The following is a 27,495-nucleotide window of genomic DNA, read 5'->3' as shown; positions in this document are numbered from 1 at the left end:
GATTTATTTTAGATTTAATTTTTGTTCTGCTAAAGAACAAATACACGTGTATTCAAGTTTGAATATGAGAGGTTTAAAAAACAAAAGTGGACACAAATTTGTGGAATTTGTTTTAATATCAAAATATTCTCAGGTTTTGAAGGACATGATTACAAAATAAGGATGGGAACTGCTGTCACGGGTTGAAGGCTTTCCGATCTGAAGTCTTTAGTAGTGGGGCTTTTGTTTTATTTTTCTCTTTTCTTTTCAAGGTTTTTTTACTTTATTTTTTTTTCCCCGATCGTCCACGCTGGGCGACTCCATCAGCTGAACGACGTTGAAATACACCAGACAGCCCAGGAACTGGAAATAGGCGCACAGAGACACCAGGACAGGAAACAAATCAGGCAGGTTAGCTGGAGGCTCCAGCGCGGCGCTCGTAAAGCTCAGGCCAGCCATGGCGAGGAGGAAGAAAGCAAACTGTAAAGAGAGGAGGAGGAGAGCACGTTACGCCAGATCCGGCCGCCATTGGCCCCTATAACCAACATTTATTTTCGCCCGGGCAGGAAAGGCAAACAGCCCGGCAGAGCGGGATCAACATTAACATGTCTATTTAGGAACAGCGGTCTGAGGGATCAGTGAAATAAGTGCTGCGAGCAGCTCTGACCGCGGCTGCCGGTAACACTATCCTCATCGGCCGCCCTCTGCATTAATGCCCCTTATGTAAATAAAGATACGTTGGCTAACCTGCGTTAATGACCCGCGCTATATAAAGACTAGCTCTCTGTGTCTGACCCCGGGTTAGAGTCCCGATGATGAGGACGTCAGGTGACTGTCTTATGATCTGCTCCTTACTTTCCACTTGATGATTAAGGGGATGTTGATGGTGGGGAAGCAGGTCCTGTACAGCCGCACGTAGGGCCCGATCCTCAGGTCGTCCACGGTGACGCGGTCCAGGGCGGAGAGCAGGTACAGGCTGAGGAAGAGGAAGGCCAGGGAGGTGACCGCGTAGGGCAGGAGCAGGCCGTCCTTCAGGAGCAGGGGGAGCATGCTGGGATAGGAGGCGCACGCCAAAAAAAACAAAGGAGAGAGAGAGAAAGAAAATTCCCCGACATTTGAACAGAAAAGCGCTTGTGTCTTAAACCCGATTGTGTAAAAATGCAATCCATACAACATTCTCGCTGTAATGCCACTTCACAGGCATCGAGCGCAAGACCGAATCCAAGAGAGCATGTATGTATTTAACAAATGTAAAACTAATAATGCATAATGCAGAATGAGTTCACTTGAATTGTACTTTAAGAAAACGCCTGGTGTAATTTATAGGGAATGACTGGCTGTTCCGATACAAGGAGAGCTTAGTGGAGAGGTATGCCAACTATGCTGTATAATCCACCAATATCCTTACACTTACCACGCGCACAACAATTACAAGTGGCAAAAGAATTTCTCAACAGATGGCAAAAGTCAGCCAGCTTCTGTCCTCCGGTCTGCCTTGCGCCCTCTATACACACTCATTCAAGACCTTCATGAGTGCAATGGACAGATGACACACCCACAGGGGATTCACAAGATAAAAAGAAAATTGTGCCATTATAACTGGTGTCGCATTTATATTATTGATATTAATATTAATCATGATGTGTTCTAATCCTCAGTACTATCCCCACAGTTGTTTTTCCCATATAAGAAAACTGAGTGAACAAGTCTGGAATTTCGTTACAGTCCTGACAGAAATGGATGTGGTTTTCTACCCAAAACAACCGCAGTATGGCAGAAGTGAAATGATAAGTGAAAATGTGTTGCTGGGTGATTCAAGATACTGAAATCTGATACAGCTGTACGTTTCCTTGGCCTTACCTAAACGTAGAGGTAAGTAAAAACCAGATTGCCATCAGTGGGAGTTCATTAATCAGGAGGCAAACGGGGCTAAAAAACAAAACAGGACATTCAAGTTAGACAATTTCCATACAAAACATCCTTAAATAGTTAACCCACCTTCCCATTTAGTGTAAAGAATCGAGTCCCAACACCAACATTTGTATAATTCTGAAATAATTTTAAGTTCTGACCAGTTACAATATGTATTTAATGGATCAAAAGCAAAACATGAAATATTTGCTGAGCTTTGTTGATTTTGAAATCATCTATTGCTTTCTTAATTATGTGTTATCTTGCTCCTCCATCCCTATATCTTTCACTAACAATTGCCTTGGGTAAAAACAATAGGTCTACAAAGGCTCCTGCACAAATAACTGTTTGGTGTCAAACAGCTTATTTACTCATTTTACCTCTCCTATAGTAAATACATTTCTTAAATTTCACATAAGTGCTTCTTTCAATTTTTACAATTCCTGAAAAGTGGTTTGAAACCATTAACAATATTAGACGTGACCTCACCATCATCTATTCATTCCCTTCCCTCCTCATCCCTGCGAAATCCATGTCTCACACATGGCTGTCAGGTATTTAATTTTCAATATGCTTACTCTCCCCTGCAGAGTGTATGATGTACTCATGTCTACTGTATTTTTCCTGTATCTTTCCATTGTCTTTTTTTGTTGTTGCAATAAACAACCTGAGGGCCTAATATGAAATCCAGCAGCTCGGCCAAGTCAGGTATAATGAGTCTGCCAAATAAGTTAATAAATTCATCAAATTAAATTGAAATGGAATAAAATGAATGGGCCAGGCTCAATCCTGTGCTGATCCAGTGATTACAGGTCTTGCTTTGGCGATCTTGTTACATCCATTCCAGCAGCTTTATAATTGATCCTCAACAAACACCACCCTCCGTTCTAGGACAAAATTCTTTCCTAATCCTGGCGCACACACATTACTGATTGATTTGGAGACAGGTGCAAGATATAACTCAATAGTTAATAAAGCAGCAATCTGGATAATCTAGATTAATAGATCAGGGAAATCTGTAACCAAATCCACGCTATAAAATCTTGAGTGCACAGCTGCCTGCTCTTTTTATACACGCAGCAGTGCTGTAAATGATTATGACCACCGCTCCCAACACAGGGAAGCTACAGGATCAAACATGGCTCCCGCTTTTACACGGAAGCTGAAGTCAAATTCAGACAACCACCGCACAGGTCTTCATGGCTTCACGCTACACTAAAATATTCATTGAGTGCAAAACAGTTGTTTGACGTTAACCTGTTCTCATCTAGATTGGGCTAATGAAGAAAACAACATCACTGCTGCCTGGTGTTACAGCATGCTGAGTGGCCTCATGGTGGACGGTGTTTAGTGACAATGGAAAAGCACTGTGCTGGAGAGATTATCTATGCACTCATAGTCTTATTACAATATTTCAACAAATGCTGCCAGATGGAAGCCCTTCACTCACAGAACTACCGGTAAAATTCACCTTTCAACATCAGTTGCATAACAGACTGAACTCTACTTTGAGTCTGAGATTTGAAGAGGCATTAAAATCTACGAAAAGGAGAAATTGGCTCACCATGCAGCCAGGAGGATGGACTTTTCATGAACCTGAAAGGAAAAGAGAAAAAAGGCCAGCGACGAGTTCACCTAAAAGGACAGAAGCAGAGGTTAAACACTCCTGCTCTTTCACAAATGCATTTATTAAATTTTAAAATATATATTTTGAACACTCACCAGGGCAAGTTTGAATTGCCAGAATGTGGGGTTCATCAACAGCTTAACAGATGAAGGTAGGACAGCCAGAAGTGTGGCAGCAAGACTAAAAAGGTACACAAGAAAAACATCAGAGACAAAACTGCACAATGCACTGGGGTTTCATTCTCTTAACAGCAATGTTCACAACTAGATTAAAACTAAATCATCAGTTGGTGGCTATCTTTTTTCTCTGCAGTACCAAGGCAAATGAGACCCTATCAGTGAAAACAATATGGAAAAACTGCGGCCGCTTTGGGTGTCCCTGAACTAACCCTTCGATTGTCACTCAGGGGAAGAAACCGGGCACGTCAGCGAGTGAAAGGTGTGAGAACAGCCTTCCCACAATTTCCATTAGAACACAATAGCCCCCTGGGGCACAGGCATCTGCTCCCACGGGGAGGGGAAACAGCTGAGGGCGAAGAGGGATGTGGCCGTGGGGGGCAGAGTTCAGAGGCCTGCTTCCAGAACCATCCGTCCCTGCGTGGCACCTCTCCAATGCAATCACACAGCCTGCCCCAAAAGCTAATGTTTTTGTATTTTTTTTTTTTTTTAAATGCGGCAGTCAACTGAGCCCACCAAATCCAGGGTATTATCCGTCTTAGCGATACGTCTCTATTGCAGGGCCGGGAGGATCTCTAAATTTAGACGGCCGAGCTATTTAAACATTTAAACACGGCAGGCCCGACTGCGGCAGCTCGGACCCACTCACTCCGGCCGTGGAGGGAGAAGTGACACGAGCCTCCTCGATTCAAGAAAATAACTGTTTTCAGTCTCGAGCGTAAATGCTTGGAATCCCCAAATTTGATTTTAAAATGGCCGGCCCTTGTTAAAGTGGCCCTAGCAGCTGTAGATTGGTTTCTAAGAGCTCTTTTGAGATGTCATTACTTTGGATAATCTTATTTTCACTACTCCGGAATATGCTCATTGGCCTATTTGGGCTGTCCTCAATAGGAGGCGGAGTTTAAGGAGAGGCGCAGGATTACCTGAGGTATAACTGCGTTTCGGAGGACAGCTGGGCTCTGATCTTTATCAGGACGTTCAGGCTGCACCACGTGTTGGCCACTTTATCCTGGACAGTCCAAAGCAGTAAGCAAACAAGTGTGTAGGTACAGGGTGTCTCAGTTTAAAAATTATACAGATCAATAAAGAAAACATGTTTACAACATCGATTATTTTCTACATGGCAGAAGATTCTCAGATACAGTGAAAATGATAAATCAAATCCATTAGCAGCTTGACCATCAAAATAATATCACACAATAACAGGACGGTTAATCAGAAAAATGCATTAAATGTTTTCCTTCAGCATAATTTAATAAAACATCAGACAATTCCTAATTATAGAGACAGAAACTATGGCTCGCAGCTTTCAAAAGAATTTAGGTGAAAGCAAATAAGTAGCATTACTCCAAGTAATCATTTCCCAACTGAAAGTGCAATAAAAATTCCTTGTGCATTCCACGGTACAGTTGGACAGGAGGGCACGGTAAAGAATTTCTCCTGCCATAAACTGTGCTGTCAGGCTCCTGGGAAGTCAAAATGCTACACACTTATTCGAAAACCTTAACAACAACAAAAAAAATGAACCCCAATGTGCTAATTAATTTATCCGCATTATTTACGCAACAGACTTACACTAAAGATAAAGCGTCTCGTTTGGCTCCTATGTAAAGAGTCCTGAAATGCGCGCGTTTGCACTTTTTTGTGGCAGTGACCGGAGGAGTGGTGTGCGGTTTGTAAGAGGGCTGAAGACTTTAGCAGTTGTGCTTGGATCAAGTTTGATATTAAAGAGGCAGCCCAGGGGGTGGGCTGTGACATGGTACACTCGTCTCCAGCACAGCTGCTCGGGCCGCAGCTGTGTGGACATTGCAGCCGGCGGGCCAGCCGGCGGGCCAGCAGGCGGACGGCTCAGCCGCCTTCCTCCGAGCAGCTCCGAATAGCAGCGGGGATGCCTGCGCTCGCCGCCGAAGGGAACACATGAAGACTTGGGCTTGGCACTGGCCCCCGTCGGCAAATGTGAGAGCGGCCTCACCTACAACCCGGGGAGGAATTTCACAGCCAGAAGCATTTGTTACCATTTTTGTGAGCGCAACCAGAGACCTGGGGCGCCGTCCCGCGTATTAGCTTACGCGGTCAGCGAGCCCTGCTTACGTACACAACTTCACAATTAGTTCAGTGGGACCACGGATCCCACCCCCACCCCCCCTTCTGAAGCCCCTGACACTTCAGGCCCAGGGATAAAGTCCCTCTCACCCTCTGTATCATCCTTTCAGAAACAAAGGCCAGACGCACGCTGCCACTACTTTCCATTACTCCTCACATCCGAACTGCGAACAGCCCCCTCCAGAGTAGCGTGGCGGTACTCTGCCTCAGCGAAGACCTCCTCCTGGGTTAGCTGCAGCCGCTAAGAGAGGCGTTCGGCGTGGCCGCCACACCGCCGCGTTTTCCTCTTCGCTCACAGCAGCGCGGTGCGCGTTCGTTTGACACCGTGCTCCGTGCCGCCGACCGAGGCGGCGTACGGGCTTTTCAAGGACACGCGTTCCTGCCAGCGCTCTCCTGTCAGACTCGCGGAGCGCGGCCCTGGCAGCCAGCAGCGCCGCTAATGCACACCTCCCAGCGATGTGTGAAAACATCCCGCCAGAGAATTCAGCAGCATTATCTAACCCTGCCCCCGGAGGTGAAGTGAAACCGATCTGCTGCCATTTATCCATTTTGTCAATATGATTTATTATTATTTTCTTTTACACAGGATGCCGGTTCTCCTTTGTTTAGGCAGTTAGGAAAGGGAACCAATGAAAAGACTGCACATTAAAGTGAGATTTTCTAGGCCAGAGTGGCAGGGGGTTGGGGGTTGGGGGTGACTGAAATTAGGGGGTACACCAGTCTGTGTTCCACTTCCTGCGAAGGCCAAACTCACCTCAAACAGTCCGCGCCCCACGGGAAACAGCCGGCGTACCACTTGCAGGGACTGCTGGGGGTCGGATAGGAAGGGCAGCCAGCACACGGCGAAGGTTGCCACAACCGTCATGGAGATCTTCAAAAGCAGGATCAACCTGCAGTGCACAAGTACACACGTACAGACACACACAAGACAAACATTATAAGAACAGAGAAATACCCACATATCATGCATGCAGCTACACAAAAGTACAATATATTGCACAGAATTACAGTGGCTTTATAATCACTTAATTGCAAAAATATTTTTTTAAAACACTTCTTGCAAGTTGGGACAAAATGCTGCCGCATTCAACAGCTACAGTAAATCAGCATTGTTCGTAAAGGTTATCTTACTTCATTGCAAACAGTAAATTGGAGCCTCAGTTGAGCTTGCTTTGCTAATGTTCTGCCTTACATATACAGGAAGCTGCAATGGTCCGGCTGCTCTAGTGTAGCTGAAACAACAGGAATAGCTGAGGAACTTCAGCACTGCAACTGTGTCATCTGGACATTTCTGCTCCCTGCAATCTAATCCAGTGATACATTTGCCCACCAAATGCCCTTGGTACATTGTTACTAAATCAACAAATGTGAGGACGCCTATAACAGCACTCAGTTTCACCGCTCATAATAATGCCCCAACAGACTATCTGCCCTACGTGTAATTGCATACTTTTTACAAGGTTGTCTGTTCAGGAGAATGTTGTGAAGTTAATTGAGAGTTGGTTGCCATTTGAAATATAGTACTGAATTTCCTCAGTACGTCCAATGACAAAGCTTTCAGTTGAACATTCACTGAGTCCTCACCCTTTGTGGGTCAGGCCCTTCTTGGCACACTTCCCCAGCAGGTAGCAGAAGAAGGGCAGGGAGTGGTAGAGCTCCATCTGCTTGTAGTTGAGCGCCAGGGTGAAGGCCAGAGAGCCCAGCAGGTCCCAGCCCAGCCCTAGGCCGAGCACCCCCCAAAGTGCCAGACCCAGGCTCACACTGTTGTACCTGTAGACTAGTCAAGGCTTCAATGCAAACCCAGTCTACATTAATCAAGCATGTCTCCACTGTTACTCTAAATAACCCGATGTTTTAATATCAATATAAATTTACAGCTCAGTCATATATTATATTGGCTTGCTGTTCTGGAACAAATTGTTATTCTAAGCACAACTAAAATAATGTTCATCGCAAAATAACCTTTTTATTTTAGAACACACTTTTCTGTCCTCTCCAAACTGAAATAGCCAGTTGCCTCTAGTCAACGCTGTGCCATCAACACCCACACACTAGAGCACTGCAGGTAAAGTGTGCTCTCCTGATGCACTCGCCAGGAAGAGAGAGGCTATTTTAAACTATATAGGTCACACAGTACTACAGGACAGCTAGACCCAACATGAGGAAATGCATACTTCTCACTGAGGTCAGCTGGTGTCCTGCGACGTGTTCAGAGGAGCTAATTCAGCTGTATTACCAGGAGAACTGGCCTTAGATCCACCCTACTCCTGACAGGACGAAGCCAACCGCGGTCCATCGCTGCAAACTAACAATCAAAGTCAGCTAATGGTTTCAAAGCTGCAATACTCTAACACAGTCTTAAACAGTGTTTCTGATGAGTGCCTTCACCAACTGAGTCACTTGGGAGTCCTGGATTTCTCAAACCTAAAACTATCTAGTCAATTTCACACAATACGTTTCATAAGAATGTTCCTCTCCATTTTCCTTGAGGATACTGAAAGTGTCCGTGGTCAATGAGGATCAGTCCTGGGTAGAGCAGGATGCACAGCAATGTTGAAACCTGCAGTGAGCAGACAACATGGCTGCATGTGGGCATGGACTCACTGTACTTGCACAAAGTTTTTTTTTCCTGAATGACTACACGCCTGTTAATTGTAACAGTTTTTATATTAAAATGTATTCACAATGAAAGAAGAGAAAATGCGAACAAGAAAGATTTCCCTACCTTCCTTCTTGTTGATCCATCCGTGAGGTAAAAACAGTAGAGCACAACAGCTGGAATGTATATTAATATATCTGCAATAATAACTGGGGAGAAAAACAAGTATTTTAGAAGTGCCATCAGGTACTCTTGTAGCTGGGAAAATCAAACGGAACAAATAAGGAAACAAAATTACACTAATTAAAACCAATACTTTACAAATAACATCATATGATTTTCCACTGTGTTCCTTAAATAATTAGCCTGATTACTCCATGTATTTTAGATTCCCAAGGCATTCTCTGACAATCTGCTACACCGCCTCAAAAATGAAAGATTCTTAAAGTTCCCTTTACACAACATATGGGCTGTTCAGAGAAAACGTGACACATACTTTCACTTACATCAACATTTGCCAAATTGTAATGTACTGTTCTGCACATACATACACCTTCATCTGCAACTTTAATTAAGGCTCAGTGGCGATGTCACAGATAGCCTTTACACTCGCATACACACATTTTCCCCTCAATTACTCTTGCAACTGTACACACGAAAGGCACGTGTACATATTTGATGTGTCTCCATTCGTTATTGCAATATCTGCATAGTCAAGCCACTCAAAAGCTGACATGCGAATGCACTGGCAGGTGAATGCACTTATGTTTCCCCTACACTGAAAGTTGTCCTGGATGAGAGCATCTGTTAAATGAATGTAATGTAATGTAATGTGCACGCAAGCATTTCTTACCAGTTGCTCTCATGAAGAGCTTGTGGGCAGGGCTCTCGTATCCTCGAGACTTATGCAGCTCAACCCATTCAGGATTTATCAGTTGAGCTCTGCGTGACATGCACACACACACTTCAGAAAAACACCCCAAGCAAAATACCGCACACAATTAGTACAGTAATAAAACTCGTTTTATCATACTGGTTTCTGAAGGACACGTTTGTTATTTTCCAAATGAGAGGCTAGGGGGGAGGGAGGGTTGATTTCAAAAACCAAAAAGCAGGGCTCCAGATGGCGAGTAAAACGGTCGCCAGTGTGACTAAAAAATTCCTTTGGCGATTAAATATTCAAAGGTCCAGGAAACTGAATTCAAATTGTAGTTATGTTCCCCAGACATGGCAACTGATTGTCCTCTTAAGATTCCTTTCGAGTTTTTAACCCAGTTATGATAATTTAATGATAATAAACACTATTTGATTATTGTGACCTGTTCAGCAGAGAACCATTTAAAGAATGCAAAAAAGTATTAAAACACATCAGCAAAGAATTCAGAATTTAAGTTTCCTGGACCTTTGAACTGGATACTCATAGTAACTCAAATATTTTCAATCTGCCCAAATTAAATTTCACAAATAATTCAAAATAACAAATAAATCAATACAAAAAATAGCTAATTACTATACAAAATCCATATAGAATGTAGACCATCCGCAGTTTCCGATGGTGTATGTGTAACATGTTACAACACTTGTTTTACATCTAATATCTTAGTCACATCAACACTGAGTGAGCTAAGAGGTTTGGTGTAAATGTGTGCCATATTTATTTAATTTAGCAAGTGACATCACATAGGCATTCAAATAATGAAGACAGATTTGCTATGGTTTTGCTACGACATTATAGTTGCAGTTTTGAAACAAATTGAGTTGATGGCTAGCCAGGTATCCATGATAAAAAACATACTGCAAGACCATTTTGACCCTTGATCAAACCTAATTTTAATACTAAGTTACAAAAGTAACAGTGATCCTGGTTTGCTGTTGACAAGAATGAGAGGGACTAAAATCATGAAGTAACGTTTCCATTGTATTGTAAACTAATGTTATTTGTTATGGCAGTGATTGCTGAAGATAAGACAAATGGAGCGGGGTTTTTCAAGAGGTGCCTGGCGCAAGGCGGAACTATGAGATTTCACTGTTCAATATCTGGACTAAAATTAAACTGGAGAAGCACTGCCTGAAAAAGGCAAATAAACATTTGTGTCATAAAACACACATAAAATGTCACACAATATTTAGAAAAGGCTTCCATACTTACATGTGAGCACAGAGAAGACTGTGGAAGGCTGTTAGTGGAGGATAATCCAATCCCCAGTAGTTCAAGTTGTTGTCAGTGGTATTGAAGTACCTAAATTTAAAATGACATGAAACATATAGTAACTGAATTATGCACACTTCATTTTCATCTAATTACAGTATAGACAATGTGCAAAAACAAAACATTTGAGTGATATAAACAGCTTAAATTATTATATTCCTGTAATAACATTATGTCTGCATCACTACATATGATTTAATAAAATACAATTGAGAGATCTGCAAGGAGACCATCAAAAAAACAATGGTAGAATGGATATGGGGCTGGATGGGAATATGGGGACATGTTTTCAGATAACCATCACAATGTGTATAATGAAAAATTAACTGATTTTAATTGTTTATTTTGTTTACAAGAAGAGAACTAAATTTAGCACTAAATTTGCTAAGACACAATACATGTTTCCTTGTTCATTTCAATAACATTGTCATCTACTTTCCACACATGGGGAATAAAATGATCTATCTATCAATATTTGGTGAAGGATACAGGAGTTACATGGGAAATACATTTGGAGCTAGGCACATTTATTCTGACAGTAGCAAGAACTGAGCAAAATGGAAATCATATTGAAGTTCTGTGGCCTTAGAAGTCCTGCGAATAAGACAGGAAAATGTAACCTTACAGAAGAAAACAGATTTTGAGACCACCCTAAACCAGACCCCAAAAGTCTTGAATACTATTTTTACAGTGTGATATTGACAGAATAACATGGCAGTGCGTTAGAATAGAAGCAGCTGTCGAAAACTGCGGCCACCAAGTCTTAAACTGGAAAGACTTAAAACGGACCAAGAAACAGGCATGAAAGTTAAGTGGGCAATGACACGTGGGCAAGGATAGTAAATAATATGCAAGGTGGCACTTTGCTCCTTGATACTGAAAACAGAAAAGCAACAACGAATACAGATTATGCTACTATAAGTAGACATTTCAGACTCCATTATTTAATCAGAGAAGACCACGGTAAATATTCAAAGAGTACTGAACGAGTCTACTGTCATTTTTGAGTAAATAACCAACCATTGTTGAACAGGGAGGTTATATGTTACTTCTTGCCAGTGCCTCTGTGCTTCGTAGTCCCCAAACATCGGTGGTTTACTTGTGCCTGGAAATAAATTATTTTTTGGTGTCAGAAGTAGCTGTGCTAGGAACCACGATTGCGAATCAAAAAACGGTATAAGCTTGTTGCTCAAGGGTTACAGCTGTCAAATAGGAACTAATCACCAGATACGTTTTATCCTGTTTTATCCACGTGTCACGTTAACGTTAGCATAACTGATAGTTACGATCCAAGTGGCAATTACCAAAAAAAGGTAATTTGGCTTTCTCAATAGTGTACCCACATTAGTTAGGCTATTAGCTACAGCTAACGTTACTTTTGGTAACTGTTGTAATCCACGTTTGTTTTGAAAATGAAAGTGTAGTTATACTACATGAATTATAAACAAAAGCTGCTAACCAAATTTATCATTGCTACAGTAAATTATCTAGCCACCAGTGAGCGAACGTTAGCTACCCCTACCTATCCTACGTGGCGATAATCTGATGGTGTATGTTAGCAAGCTAGCTAACCTGAATACGTATTCAGGGACACTGTCCACCTCGTCGTCAGACCTAGCAAAACACAGAGTGATACAAGGCTCCAGTTTTCCATCTCTGGAGTAGATTCCTGGCTACTGCTTTAATATTGTTCAGAGGTTACGCTGGCTAGCGTTGCCATTTCCGACCATCCGCTCTTTGTTAAGGACACCAGCGCACCGCTTCCTTTAAAATACACGTCGCATGAAATATTCCACAGAAAAACGCGCCGTCGCTAACTGATGACGCAATAACCCCTATGTCCGTACCATTGTCTTACCTGATAAGGTGTGCTGTGAAATAATTAACCTTAGATAACAGTTTTTTGTTTGTTTATTTCTTTGTTTCATGGTAAGCATATTTGAACCATCCTGCGGTCAGTTTCTGCTTCATTCTTACTGGTACAATAAAATATAGCTATAGCCCAATTCCAAACCTTTTTCGGAAGGTTCGTAGGCCTATCAAATGCGTAATTTCCGTGCGTTGTACCGCTTAGTCGCTTATTTATTTATTTATTTATTTATTTATTTATTTATTTATGTTTTGTGATGGTGTGTTTAGCCTGACACGGTTCTGGCCAAAAGTAGACCGTTGGGTCTTAACGTTGTCACTATGCACATTGAGCTAGTCATTCTCAAAACAACACGTAACAAACGTTAATCAGTTTTGTAATATGGCCTAATACAATATTTCTGGTTTCCGCGAGTGTTAGTCACTACATTATTTTTTTTAGTATTGTTTTATTTTTTGTTTGGAAACTGAATATGCATCCAGAAGGCAACAATCCAGGATGTCACGTGATACGTATCCTAAATTGATTATGTCAACATAAAGACATGAATGAATAGCATGTCAGAATCAGAATCAGGTTTATTGCCAAGTAGGTTTTCACATACAAGGAAAACTGTAAACTAATACAGTCATTCTGCACATGACTGCTTACCTGTGAATTGTTTAGAGTGGAAAGCATGATGTTGTGATTGATGGAATTCATTTCTGCATTTTTAATTGGATGCGAAGGTTTTCCCATCATTATAAATATTAACTCATTGTATAAGTTTCAGATTGACCTAGTTCAAGAAGCAATGAAAACAAGGGCAGCATATAGCACCTTTTAATATACTTAATCGAGCCCCCCCACCGGACCCCCACAACGCCAGTGGTGATGTATATGAATACATTGCCATTTTTGTTTCATGGATAATCATGCTTTTATTATTATTATGATTATTATTATTATTATTTGTAACTTCACAAGGATTTGCAAGACCAAATTTCACCAAATATTGTAAGGTCTGTCTTATCAACATGTCCGTATAGCCTACTAGACAGGTTTATCACAGGTTGTCTTAATTTTGCTAATTCACGTGAAAATATTAAATGATCCAGGGATATGAGTTTTTATGTAATAATAATAATAATAATCATCATCATAATAATAATAATAATCATCATCATCATCATCATCATAAACTACTCTGGGATAGGATGGTTTTTATATAAGTCAAATTAATATCACAACTACATAATGTCTCCTTAATGTGTTCACACAGCAGTGCACACTAACAATGTTCATCTGTTTGTTAATTTCTGTTTTTCTAGATCAAAAGTTGTTGGATATAGTTCTTTGTAGTTCATTCATCAAATATTTATAAATAATAATAACGCTGGACAACTGCTGATTTGCGGTGACACTTTCATTACAATAGGAGGCCTATTAGTCATTGGTGTCCATTAGTTATTAATGCTCTGTGCCAGCTTTACATTGTCATTTATTGCTTAATTTCTTCAGCTTTTTATTATTCAGCCACTGCTGCATGTACATTTATCTATGGCCTTTGTAGGAGGTGGGTTAGCTTGTCATTCGTTTAAGTAGGCCTATAATGAGGCCCACGAGTTTTGTTGTCATGTTTGCTTCAATAACCTACATACTTTTTCATTCTTTTGAATTAGAATATAATATTTTGTATTTATATTCTACCCTTTTTTTCTACCATCTCTTACATATCTGCAGCTCAAACGGTGGCATTGCGAGCAAAACACAACACAAATGACAAGAAACAAAAGCATCACAAGTAACTCATTGTCATTTTCAAAGCTCTTTTACGTTTATGTGCTACCTTACAACGTGCTGTTTTTATTTGTTTGTTTTTTAATATATCATGTGAAAATAAAACTAAACAACCACAATGCAAGTGAATTAAAGTTAAAATAGTGTTGCTCGTTTAACATGTATTTTGGTAAATATATCGTCCCTTGCATCGTAGTCTCCTGAGCATCCGACGAAATCAATTCTTTTCGTTATGTCCGCCATCCAAAAATGATGGTACTGTAGCTTTGATAAAAATCTGTCATTGAACATTACATTTAGGCCTGCTGCCTCACAAATGTACAATGATGGGATTCGGAGAAATAAAGTTGCTGTTTTATCGTAGGTAATCAGATTGTAGGACGAATCACTGTTTTTGACCGAAAGGTATGGAAGCTTTTAAATTGCATGACAGCTTTTTAACAAATTTAAATTGCAGTTCGCAAAATGCAAGATTAAATGAAAAATTATATATAATTGCGTGTTTATTATTTCATTTTGTCTAAGAGGTGCTCGATTGTACGCTTTCTGATTTAAACAACTAGTATAATGCCTTGATAATTCGAAATCATTGCCTTCTTTATTGAAAATATTTGATTGGTGCATTGTCTGTACAGCGTTGGCCTAAAACGGAATAGCGCAGCAATAAAACCTTAACATGTTTAAAAACTCTTTTTAAACTGAAACCCCTTTGGTGGTCCCCGGCCTAACATTGGACCTATAATAGAAGCGTCTTTCTCATGCCTGTGGGAACTGGGCGTTCTCACAGTCCGTAGACCCCACCTGTGTGCGGAAGAGCAGGTGCAGATCCAAAGGTCACCATCCCGTACGACAGTCGTGGGATCAAGACGGCACGGCAAGGTTTATACATTATCTGTTCTGCGACCTTTCCACCGAACGGGAATGGTGCACGAGTGTGGACATCGTTTTGTGGTTTTATATCATACTTTGTTTCACTCATATAACTAACATAGACCCTTGTGTATTTGTGTTAGCGCCTTCGTTACTCCTGAAATTACCACTCAGTTTAATATGGTTTTATCAACTCCCGCGTATGTAATTTTAAGTTGCTTAGTAATATGATAACTGCATTTATAATGATTATTAATTGGTCCAAACTAATTTTGAGGTAGTATATCTTTTGATCCATATTAGGACCTAAATATAGACGTATTGTATTATTCGATATTATTTGGCCTAAATGTTAGCAATGGCTCCGTGATTCAAAGTAGTCCTTTTTTCCTTTTGAGTTTTCCAAAAGATGAAACATAAAAATAAACGCTTTCATCACTGCCCTTAATCCCTGGAATTTACACTACGAAATGAGATATATGTTTTGTTTTTGATGTGTTTAAATAATCCGACTATGATTAGATAAGCACATTCAACAGTGGGTTATTTGTTGAAACCCATCTCACTCGGCCACGTTATAGCTCTGCGGCCTGTCCTGCGCAATGTCAGTTACTGATAGGCTACTTTGCGATAGATTATTACCCAAGCATAGTAGCCGACCGTACAGTAGGCTACTATCCATCTCAAGTCGTGAAAGGTTATTACTTGACGTCAGTTATATAAAAAGAGGGGATCTATTATAACCTTGCACTTGTTAAAGAGTCAACTCTTTCCCACCAGCTGGCCTTAAAATAGACTGTTCATTAAAACGCGCTGAATGTAAACAATTTCACAGTGTCCTTACTCCAAGATAAATACGATCGCCACCCCTCTTGTTGCGTTAATACTGTTTCTGCAGGTGCAACCTTCTATTGATTCCAAAATCAGCTCCGAGTGATGCGCTTCAAAAGTTTCTTGCTTTTGAAGTTGGTTTGTGTAAGGATATTGGTGTCAATAAACGCCATCTAGCGATGATTTTAATCACTGCTGTTTCAAAACTATGAACAGTAATGGCTTAGTTTGAAATCTACTTGTAGGTTAGCCTACACATGTAGGCCTACGCTACTTAAAACAAACAAAACATTAATTGACAGTAGTTTTTGACCAAACATTTGCAGTTACAAGAGATTTGGTGACTCGAAGTGTTGGTGGGAAGTTAATATTCGGATAGAGATCAGGATTCATTTTCATCATTACGCAATTTTTACAATTTGGAAAAAATGTTGGCTACTGGAGTCCTCGGTGATATATTGCTGTGTTACTGTTCTTTAATTTAGTCGTATTTGGCATGAGAATTTACATTGTTGCGTGATAAGCAAATGTATTGTATTAAAATACAATGTGCAATTTTTTTTTCTAATTTCGAATAAAGCGAAAAACGTGATTATAATCGTCAAATATAATGAATAACATGCGTGTGGAAGGGCTTACAATAATTTATTCCTGCCATATATAGCCTGCTTGCGTAAAAGTAGACAATAAAAACGCCATCTCAATGCTATCTACAAAATATAGTTTTGACATGAAAATGTGCTTGAATAATTTTTTTTTTGAGGCAAAAGCTCTTTTCCTTTTCTTAATTTTAAAAGGAAATTCTGTATGTCACGCCGTGCAATAAATTACTTAGCGGTATGTGCAGTCTAACTGCATTGTGACAGCAGGCATCGGAGCAATGCACATAGAAATGTTAGACTCATTTTAAGGAATAAGGATTCGCTCCTGGAATGATCCCCTGTTATCCAATGTCATTGAGAAGCACTGGATCAGCAGCTTCTTGAGTACGAAAGTGAATTCAAGAAGACACCCCTTTCTCTTTTCCCATGGGTATCAGTTAAATATAGCAGTAACCCGTGTGGCACACACCATCCACCATTTGCTGTTTGTGTAAAACTGATTAGCCAGACACAACTGTGAAACGAAGTGTTACTTTTATAGTAGCAACATGCAAATATTTTTAGGTCGCCACGTTTTGTTGGATAGCCTAAACAGTTCGGCCTGTTTAAACAGTTAACGGACAGGGTTTTGTATCAGAAGGTTTTTGTTAGGTTCCCGGGTGTGTCGTTGTACTAGATCAACGTGAATTACGCCCAAATATTAAACTATAATGATTCGGTTTCTGACTGAGGCTCTGGATAAATACATATAAAAACTATGAATTAGTATATGCACTTATACAGTTATCGTTGCATCATTTAAAAACACATTCTAATTTTTTGTGGAAGATTTTAAAGTAGCCTTGCCCAACAAGGACTGTGACATAGCCTGCTAAATGTCAATATTTATCATGCGTATGCATCAATACTTAAAATAAAGACATTTTCATTTATTACTGTATATATATATATATATATATATATATATATATATAGAGAGAGAGAGAGAGATACTATCACCTACCACAATGCTTCTTACTTTACACATTCATTCATCATAATTAAACTGCTTATTTTCTGAATAACCACGTGACACACTATTAATTTTATATCATTGTATGAAAATAAAGTTTGGAAACAGATGTAGCAAATAATATCAAGCCGCTTCAGCCTTCTAATCATTGCTACTATAATGGGTATATCAGCCAGACCGCGTATAATTACCACTGTGATAATAATAATAATAATAATAATAATAATAATAATAATAATAATAATAATAATAAACTGTATTATGGTCTCATTTTGTATTTTACAACACGCGTAGAATAACCTAGAGATATTGCCATATATAAAATTAGGCCATGTTCTTTTATTACACCTTCTTAATTCATAAGCCAATTGTCATCTTTCTGAGCCAAATTAATGCTACATTTTATTGCATCTAATATTACCTTAGTTGAATAAAATGTTAAGCTATCCGATCATGCATCTCTGTCGCTATCTGATTACCTCACAGAAAATGACATAGGCCTACATATACTTCCGATTTATTGAGTTTAAGTGGGCCTTTATAACTACTGGGGCTAATTATTTTTGTGCATACTATCAACAAATTGCATTACTTTCTACAGCATGTAATTACGAGTATAGGTGTATTAGCTGCGTCAAACTTTAGCTTAGAAATGTTTGCAGGACAAAAAAATACATTTTGGCATTATGGTCTCTGTTTTGTTTTCAGGTTTATTAACAAAGGATTTCAGATTACAACACAATTGAGCTACATAGAATACATATATTTTAATTTTGTAAACAGAATTTTTTTTAAATGAGATAAGAACATATTCGTATTTTTGTATTAAAAAACAAAAAATGTAATTGTAAATTGAATTACTACTGGCAATGAGCTTTCAATGACAAAATTAAGGAAGGCTCATTTAACTACAACTGTCATACAGTTCAAACAATAAAATACTTAGGAAAAAAATCAAACAAGTAAATTAATTTATTTGTACAAATATTTACAATTGTTACCTGTACAGAAAGCATTCCTTTTCGTCTCTTTTTTCTCTTTTCAGTGTTTTACATGGCTATAGTTTGCGGACAAAGTCCAGTGCTGCCTAATTGTGCTGTACAGTTTTTCCCCCATATTTCTAGAAAAAAAATTATTGAGAAGGCCATTTTGAAACAGTTGCTGCCGATGCTGTGGGTAAAAATTGTCCAGAAATAATATTTGTGGGTACGCTCAGAATGGGCGCAATAGCAGCTGATGTCCGGGTTAGGGACAGGGACTGTGCACTCAATAAGGCTGACTGAACAGTCACAGGAGGCCGCAGAAAAGTCTGAGCGGCCGAAGAAGTGCTGGACACCCCAATAATATTCTCTATACTAAACGAGGGTCTGCTGGAAGGCTCGGACTTGATCATCGATGCGGTACTCAGACTGTTCAGTTGCAGCTGAAGGCTGGGACTGAGCTGAGAATTGAAAGTTTTTCTGTTCAGCTCAGTGGATGGTAGTAGAGGTACCGCCGGGGGAAGCATTGGACCCACGGGAGGGATGTAGGGATACTGCAAAGCCGCTGGATGGGAATAGGCTGCTGGGTGAATTCCATAGTGACGTCCGTAAGGATTTCCAATGCTGTATGCCCCAAAACTTTGCATCATGAGGGCGGTCTGTTCCCTGAGAATATCTGGCTGGTGTCTCTTGAATCGTTTCCTTCTTCTGAGGAAGCTACCGTTGTCAAACATATCTTCCGACTGAGGGTCCAGTGTCCAGTAGTTGCCTTTACCAGGGTTTCCTGGCTCCCTTGGGATTTTGACGAAGCAGTCGTTCAGGGACAGGTTATGTCGAATGGAATTTTGCCAGGCTGGAAACTTCTCCCTGTAGTATGGAAAGCGGTTGCTTATGAACTCGCAGATCCCGCTGAGGGTTAATTTCTTTTGCGGGCTCTGAAGAATAGCCATGGTGATGAGAGCTATGTAGGAATAGGGTGGCTTCACAAGGCTGTTTTTCGGCTTGCTTTGCATGGGACCCGATGCGCTTTCCTGGCCGTCTCCTTTGGTCTCTCCCTCGCCTGCGCTCTCACAGGGGCTGTCCGTCCGTTCTTTAACCCCGATTTCCTCCACCTCTTCCGCGCGGTCGTGAATTCCCTGGCTATCACAGTCGCTGTCTCTTTCCATTCCCTCGTCGCCTTCTCCGACCACATCGATATCCACATCTTCAGCAGCAAGCACCGTCTGACCGGACATGTCGTTGGCACTGTTGCCTCCAGACAGGGTCATCACAGCTTACTTTTCTGAAGAACAACCAGAGGTAAATGCGTGGCCCGTCGCGGTCAGCTCGAATGTCAACAAATTCTAAATGCAGGTCAGATCGGCCTGCCAGTGAAACTTAAACTTTAGAAAATATTTCTCCAGCCGTGTAGCGTCTTAACTTTTAACAGGCTCGTGTGCTTCGCGCCGGCTCCTCTTCAAATCGTATTTCCTAGTAACTAAGACTGATTTCGGAACGAAGAGTCAGGATGACATGCTTTTAAAGCCGGTTTTAAGGACTGTCTGATAGATTACTTTTCAGTTAAAGATATACTATCAGGGTCGTCACGTGATAACATGACGTCAGACATCCCTCTGTTAAACCATGCAAACTGGAGTTGTTTCATGGATTTGTCAACAAAGGGACAACAGTAATACTACTTGCCACTACTTCCTGGCTCTGTTCGTCCGTCATAGACCATTTAACGGTAGCAGAGGGAGAAAAAGACAATTGGCCTGCATGATTGAAATCTTCAGTTCTGATGTGCATTAGCTCTGCTGCTCAAAAACCAATCTTAACTTTGCTTAAACAAATTGTGTTGAGAGCTCCCGAGTGAAAACGTCTACAGCTAAGTTAATTGACTCTCTTCTAGCTATTAATGTGTGTTCGTCTGTATATTGCATGCAATGTAATATATACATAGCCTAAATAAAAAAGACGTTATTGTCGATTGCAAATTATCGCCGTGAAATTAATACAATTTTGAGGTTGAATACTCTAAGATTTAACGTTCTACATATAAGTTTTATTTTCTTTTTACACTATATCCTATGTTAATTGAACTTGATATTCGTTTATATTGATTAATGTCGTAGATTTGCCAAAAGAGGGCAGCGATAAAGATGTGCACCAACAATGAGAAACTATAAATAAAGAGCTCTTAACGGATTTTGAAGAGGTGTTAACGACCTAATCATTGCAAGTGTTAGCATATGAAAAAGTAGGAAATGAGGGAGCTGGTGAATGTAAAGGGACTATTCAAAACCATGAAGTTAAGCCATGTCTGAAGGATGTTCTCATGAAAAGGATGTAAAAACGAATATAGAACACTTAACATTTCCTACGTTGTGCGAAAAATGTAAGCTACATTTTTTTCCACGGGTGTTCTACGGGAGGGGAATCTAAATATACAAATTATTCATTTAATACTTGTGTAGAATTATCCCGAAATTTTAAAAGGCAACAAGGAAAGGAAACAGTATTGTCATATTATGGCGCAGGCTATTTCACACGCACACGCGCGCACACACACACACATGTATATATATACACACACTTTATATTCATACAAGGAGAGCAACCCAAGAATCTTCCAAGCTTAAATTCGTTATCTATGTGCCACAAGCAATATAACTTCCTATTGATTTGGTCTGGAGTCTCCTCCTGCCGTAATGAAAATATCTTTAATTGACAACAGAATCAATTATTCTTACCACCCCTCTATTAGAACTAACAAAAATGTGTAAATGACTTTACGATGGGAACTGAGCAGCAGTTAACCATGACAAGGTCTATTCCGCTCAGTTCAAAGCTCTTCTTCTGGCTTCAATTTAAAAAGCAAAACAGCAATCGCTGCACATTGGCTCTAGGCTGTAAGGATTTTTCAGTCGCAAACCATAGAAAAGAACGAGGCACAACTAGCTGTGATCTAGCACTACTCAAATCTCTACCTTTGATGTTTGTTTATAAACACATTTGGAAGACAGTGACGCATGTTTATGGGGTAGGCTACTTGAAATAACGTTATTAAATAGGTGAATGTCCTATGATAATGATGATGATGACGACGATGATGAAAATGGTGATGTTGATAACGATTATTATTATTATTAGTATTATTATTTAGCTCATAATTATTGCATTGTGACCTAAGATTATACAGGCTAATAAAAAAATATGTGTATGCCGATATGATTGATTAAAAAATGGCACACTATGGAAAAGTATTCAATTCGCCATTCGATAACGAAAAATGAATACAAAAGAAATCCGAAAAAACCAACAGCCCTAGTCCACCAATTAAATGTAGAATAGTTCTACACTGACTATCGCGCTACTTTTAATTAGTATCAATTTTCAAAAACGAAGAATGTTTTCATCATCTATAAACGTAATAAGAAGAGAGAATCTTCACAATATTGGACTGTATTGATTCGGAATGAATCTTCTTAAAATTAACAACATTCTTTTAGCACCTTCCCATATGCTATTTTTGTCGTTTTGCAGATGACAAAAACAGTCACGTCTATACATAAAAAATGTCGAATAGCGTTCGGGTTCTTTATTTCTCTAAGGGGAAAGAACAAAAGACGTGTGTGGACATTGCAGCTTGTCTTCAGCACAATACAAGTCAGATTAATTAAATCATATCGTTAATAATCGCGTTTGAGTGAAAAGGAACGTTTCCTCTCGATTACACACGTATTGTGCTAATCTTGCGCTCAGGCAGAGACACCATCTGACCTGTGTGATCTCCAGTCTATCAATACCGGGTACTTAGAAGATGAGATTGCACCTCTTTCAGCCCCGATTCGTTTTATGAAAACATTTATTTTGTATTTCGTTGGCTAATATTTGGATTATTATTATTATTATTATTATTATTATTATTATTATTATTATTATTATTATTATTATTATTCATAAATGCAGTTGTGTTTTCACTTGGATCTATTGTTGAATTCACATTGAATACAACAATGTGATGCTTTTTGTGTAAATGAAAATGCATTTTCATGATGAAAACTTCCTATTACAAAAATTATTTGAAAGTCCCTTCCACGTCTTTAAACTCGGGTTAAGCTCGTGCCGGCTGTTCGTCTTTAAATTCAAGAATCACGACACCCTGAAAGACAAAGTTACTGGGATAATATCGCACAAAAAGGGGATAAAATCCGACCCTCCGTGATCTTTTGAAGCTCCATAAATCCTGTTTTATACTCGCGCAGTTTGTTAATGAAATGTACATTTAAGGACACATGCACGGCTTAGCTCGACAAAACCTTTTAGAATAATAAGATAACTCCTTCCAGCATGAACCTATTAGGAGACGCAGCAATAGCAGGTGACGGTGCGGATGCAGTCGCTGCAAGTGATTACCAAGCAAGGTCAGAAACAAATAGCTTAAAAATAAGAAAATTGGAAAGGATGTATGTCTAATCAAATTGGAGAAATCAAAAATGTGGTTAAAATGAAAAGCCGTGCTTGAGAAAATGCGCCCCTTCAAGATACTGTAGCAAGCTGTTAGAGACCGAGAATGGGAAATCTCTAAGCTAGTGAAGATACTGCACTTGAACCGAGAATGATGTGATCGCGCAAATCATGAGGTGCACTTAGCCAAGAAGAGTTCATTTCCACAACAACACGTTCTGGGTAATTTCTGTCCGATGCAGGCTGTGCTGCGATTTATTTATATACATAGAACGTTTTGCCATCGTGTCATTCATTCTGGAAGGAAATAACAAGAAATGAGGGCGGAGATTCCCTTAAAGTAGGCACATTATCGCTTCGGAGCTGGACTGGAATTAAAGCCGCTCTCTTTTGTCTTTGTAAAACCTTTGCTTCCAGTAAATAACTTGAGTATAACTTAGCTGTTGAGGATTACCGCAAGTCTCTTGGCATTAACGTGATGCCTGTCTGTTTTGCGTTCACTTGGAACACTTCAGTCTGTATTTAGCTAATTTATGTGAGGCTGAAATCAATTCAGTCCGCTCAATCAATTTAATTTAAAACGGTTATAGAAGACGTCGCTTATCTAGTGTATTCATTGTTGTAAATAACACTGCTTCATATCGAAATACTTGATTTGCTGCTCGGGTAAATTTAGCAGTTCACTTAGAAATAGAGAGTATTGATATTTAATTTGATAATAAGACACTGAGGTAGGCAGTGTCATAATAGTCTTGCATACTCCATTAACTGTATATTTAAAAAAAGTAAAAGTGAAAATTACACATTTCAGTGATATAACTCATCAAGTCGTCAAAACCCGGACTATTCACAGACTTTAAAATATACAACAAAAACCAAAAGTTAAGCCTAATATACTGTCCTGTTCATGTTTCACCCAAATCTAGCAAAAATGTTTGAAGCGTTGGATTTCTTCAGTAGTATAAAGGGTGCTAGTGTAAAAACAGATTTTTTGAAAGGCAACTCATTTAATTAATGATGAGAGAGCAGTTGGGGGCAGCAAGCTAGTAAAACTGTATGATAAATTAATGGCATTGTTAGCGCGCTTTTAATTACGGCTATTATGTTAATTATTTTACATCAACGCAGAATTATCAGCATGTCAGATTTAATCAAAACGAGCTATTCTCCGGAAAACTGTTCTTTTCATCTCTAAGGGGAAATATCCACGTCATATTTTCGTTAAAAATGACTTTTCATTTAAATGTAATCGTTAATTAGTTTTTTTTCCACAGTAGACATCGTTGTTCCCTCAAGGCTGTACCCTCCAGAAGGCAAGATCGCTGCCTTTTTTTGGAATTCACCATTTTCACCCCCTTGAAGAATCCACTCTATCAACCTGCAACTTTCTGTCAAACAATATGATGTAGCTCATTTTTAACCGTCCCTTTTGTAGAATCATCTTGGAGCGGCTCACCGTCACAACAATGCACAAAAGGACAAAACAGAAAATGTGTGTCGCGTTCCCCAAATACGTCTGAATAACGACACAATTGCTATAGAAGCCTATACAAAATAAGAAATGACAAGGCACCGGGTTAAAGCCAATGGAAAACAACTTCAATAATGTATAATAACATGGACTTGCGATGATTCGATTGGAATTTCATTCTGCAAAACGTTACATTTTAATGAAAGGGAACGCAGTTAGAATCATTTTCCAAACGAAAACCGGTCGTTGCCAAGTGATAATAAGGTCGACTTCGAAGTCGCTAAATATTATTATATGTATCTGCAGCTACATGGACTTTATTCTGTCACAATATGCTTAACATCAATTTTCGTTTTATTCTTTTCGATTCATTAAGTAAGTTATTGATCAACTTGCTGATTTAGCACTCCCATTCAATCAAACTTAAATTGGGCTATTCCATTATTTACCTCTACTTTTCAATAGCCAACAGAAACAAAATATAACAGTTTTATTTTTTTATTTATTTATACATTTTTTCGTCCAGTTCAATATGAGTAAAACCAAAATGCCTAATTGGTTTTATCAAAACGATGGCTTGTTCATTGGTTTACTGGAAAACGATTAAATTCTTCCCCACCCAAAAACACAGCAAAACTCGAAAATCTGAGGGTAACTTTGGCAATTTGAAACGCGGGAGTATTTCAGAGATGCTCGTTTGCAGTAGCTGTCATTTAGGCCTACAATTGAGAATTCATCCATATTGCAGACTTCAAACAGTAAAAGTGCTAATTCAACTCAGAGTATACAAGAGTCCAATCGGGATCATATGCACTCCGTAAGAGTTAATTTAACATTGAACATTCTACAGTCAAATGAGAATTTGGTTCGAATTCATCAACAATTCACGTCCTCAATATAATTGGACAGTAGCCAATTAAAAAATATTTCAAGACAAAAATAAAAAAACTTTTAAATTATTAATATGTTTATTTTCATAAGGAGACGCATTGCTATTAGGCTATGTTTGACACAAGACAAAATAGGTTTAATTGTATATTCATCTATCCTTCAGGTCTTGTTTTAAACAGTGTAATGTCAATAGCAGGTAGCTATGCTCATTTGGATTATTTGATAAATAATTTCAAAAACAATATTTCTATTGATTACACTTTACCACTCTGACAAGATTAGCATCAACAATTAATTATCTTGTTAATACTGGAAGATGCTTTACCTAACATATTGTTTTGATTTCCTGGGTGACTCCCCACCTCCGCCACCAACCTGACTGTGCAAGTGAAATCAAGTCTACTAATTGAAGTGTAAAAAATCTCTGGCTTTCGCCAAAGTGGGTGTCCGACAGTCATGCTGATGGATGGAAAGAAATTAGAACATGCATTGCGTTGTTTCGGGTTCGGATTTTTAAAAAATGCCATGATAGGTTTACAAAGCTTTAATTGAAAGTAATGTTGATTGTTGATTGTGTGTGCGTGAGAGAGAGAGAGAGAGAGAGAGAGAGAGCGCGCGCGCGTGTTTTTTTTTTTTTTTTGGCCGGGGGGGGGGGGGGGGGGTCGTTTGTTTGCTTGTGTGTTTATTTATTCACAAACAATCAACTTAGGCCTACATTTTGCCATGGTATAATGTAGCTAATGTCAGTGGGCTGGAACGGTTGTGCCGTTGAACAAGAAAAGACCATTCGTTCAGCAGAAGATCGGCAGACCTACATGATCCAAGTAGGCTCAAGGCGGGGCGTGGTGTGGTGATTGGTGGGAAAATGACACCTGGACGTAAATGTGAGCTGGATTAACATGCCAATGTGTCTTGTTAAGTAAGTGCTATGTCAGTAGGTTTGTAAGTTTTTTTGTAATTTAAATTAAGTGTAAAGTAGCATATTAAGAGGAGGAGAAAGTGTTATTTGGTTACAAAGGCTTAAGATGTCGGCTAAATTGCAGAAATCTGCCTCGTTTCATTTGCTTTTCACTATGCATACCACGACGATCATTGAACCATAACTAGGGATGGGAATCATGTGTGACCTCGCCTTACAATACCATCGTGATACTTGGGCCACGTGATAATATCCCGATAATATCTGCGATACATTAAGTAGCCTATTGTGATTCAAGTCTATTATGATAGCGTACATCACGTATAAAGTTAGAATCGGCCTGTACAATATAATGTTGAATAATAAAGAACAAAAAAGACAATACCTAATTTAACACATTTTCTGATTAATTGATTATTCTCAATAAAATATGAAACATATACGTGTAATCTCTAATTAACGGTTCACACGCTATATTGCTGTCTCCAAACTGAAGAATGATATGACACATCTCTACTGTACTAAACAATCACGTTAATGTTTAATGAAAGCAAATACTGAAGCAACTCTAGAGCACCCGTATGTCTTCTTATGAAATTTAAAATTTAATTGTGCAAAGCAATAAGAAAAGTATTCCAATAAATGGCCTAAATGTTAAATTATGTATAAAATGTCCAGAAAACTTTGAAATAACCTAAAATAAAAATACATTAAATAGTTCAAAAGCTGCATTTGTTTTGTTGCTGGACTAAGGACTGATGTGGATTGGAAACTATTCTTGAATGTTTTCACGGACTCCCCGACTTGCTCTTTTACTTCCTTGTACAGGTTGGGCACATCCAGGGACTTTCCGTGGCCCATGGGGACCCGTTTCAAAATTCTATCATGAGGTTCCCTCCGCTCCTTTAACCACTGCCCCACCAGCCACTTGCCCATATGAGCCTACAGCACTTGAATTTCCACGCCGCCAAGGCTTAAATAAATGCTGAACATTATTCACACAAAAAAAAAACCTCAGAAAGCTATGTATTTGTTCTTTCAAGAATTCATCACTGGGTTTAGAAGCTTGCTATACGTTTCCAGAGCTTTTGGGAGGCATGAAGCTCGTTCTGAGGAACATGTAAAATCTATGTATTAATTTAAAAAAAAGCTTTAAGAAATTTAACGCGCCTGGAGAAAGAAAAACTGGTAGTTACAAATGCAATTTAGGAATTAAG

At 39.3% G+C, this 27,495-nt stretch overlaps 2 protein-coding genes and 1 long non-coding RNA gene across 3 annotated transcripts; 1 reads left to right on the top strand and 2 right to left on the bottom strand.

Moving 5' to 3' along the window:
- Nucleotides 1-97: 97 nt before the first annotated feature.
- On the bottom strand, nt 98-12,404 carry alg6 (ALG6 alpha-1,3-glucosyltransferase). The gene is made up of 14 exons (XM_064331926.1): nt 12,177-12,404; nt 11,625-11,709; nt 10,545-10,634; nt 9,249-9,337; nt 8,522-8,604; nt 8,292-8,356; nt 7,381-7,566; nt 6,551-6,686; nt 4,617-4,702; nt 3,613-3,697; nt 3,455-3,525; nt 1,840-1,908; nt 835-1,030; nt 98-459 (listed from the first exon to the last, which is right to left on the bottom strand). The coding sequence occupies exons 1-14, from the start codon at nt 12,256-12,258 to the stop codon at nt 247-249; spliced, it is 1,536 nt and encodes a 511-aa protein (XP_064187996.1). The 5' UTR covers nt 12,259-12,404; the 3' UTR covers nt 98-246.
- A 5,854-nt stretch (nt 12,405-18,258) lies between these two features.
- foxd3 (forkhead box D3) lies at nt 18,259-20,110 on the bottom strand. The gene has a single exon (XM_064331921.1). The coding sequence runs from the start codon at nt 19,814-19,816 to the stop codon at nt 18,701-18,703; it is 1,116 nt and encodes a 371-aa protein (XP_064187991.1). The 5' UTR covers nt 19,817-20,110; the 3' UTR covers nt 18,259-18,700.
- A 3,362-nt stretch (nt 20,111-23,472) lies between these two features.
- On the top strand, nt 23,473-27,290 carry LOC135253080 (uncharacterized). The gene is made up of 2 exons (XR_010329533.1): nt 23,473-26,278; nt 27,107-27,290. It is a non-coding gene; the product is annotated as an uncharacterized LOC135253080 (long non-coding RNA).
- Nucleotides 27,291-27,495: the final 205 nt, after the last annotated feature.

This window comes from Anguilla rostrata, chromosome 4 (assembly GCF_018555375.3).
Source record: "Anguilla rostrata isolate EN2019 chromosome 4, ASM1855537v3, whole genome shotgun sequence".
Classification (NCBI taxonomy): domain Eukaryota; kingdom Metazoa; phylum Chordata; class Actinopteri; order Anguilliformes; family Anguillidae; genus Anguilla; species Anguilla rostrata.
The sequence above is the reverse complement of the archived record's forward strand: the minus strand, read 5'-3'. Positions and strand labels throughout refer to the sequence as shown.

Coding starts and splice junctions, on each gene's coding strand:
- alg6 (XM_064331926.1), bottom strand. CDS start 12,258: ATGGAAAACTGGAGCCTTGTATCACTCTGTGTTTTGCTAGGTCTGACG. Junction 8,605..9,248: donor GCTCTTCATGAGAGCAACTG/GTAAGAAATGCT, acceptor TTTTCTCCCCAG/TTATTATTGCAGATATATTA. Junction 1,031..1,839: donor TTACTTACCTCTACGTTTAG/GTAAGGCCAAGG, acceptor CTCCTATCCCAG/CATGCTCCCCCTGCTCCTGA.
- foxd3 (XM_064331921.1), bottom strand. CDS start 19,816: ATGACCCTGTCTGGAGGCAACAGTGCCAACGACATGTCCGGTCAGACG.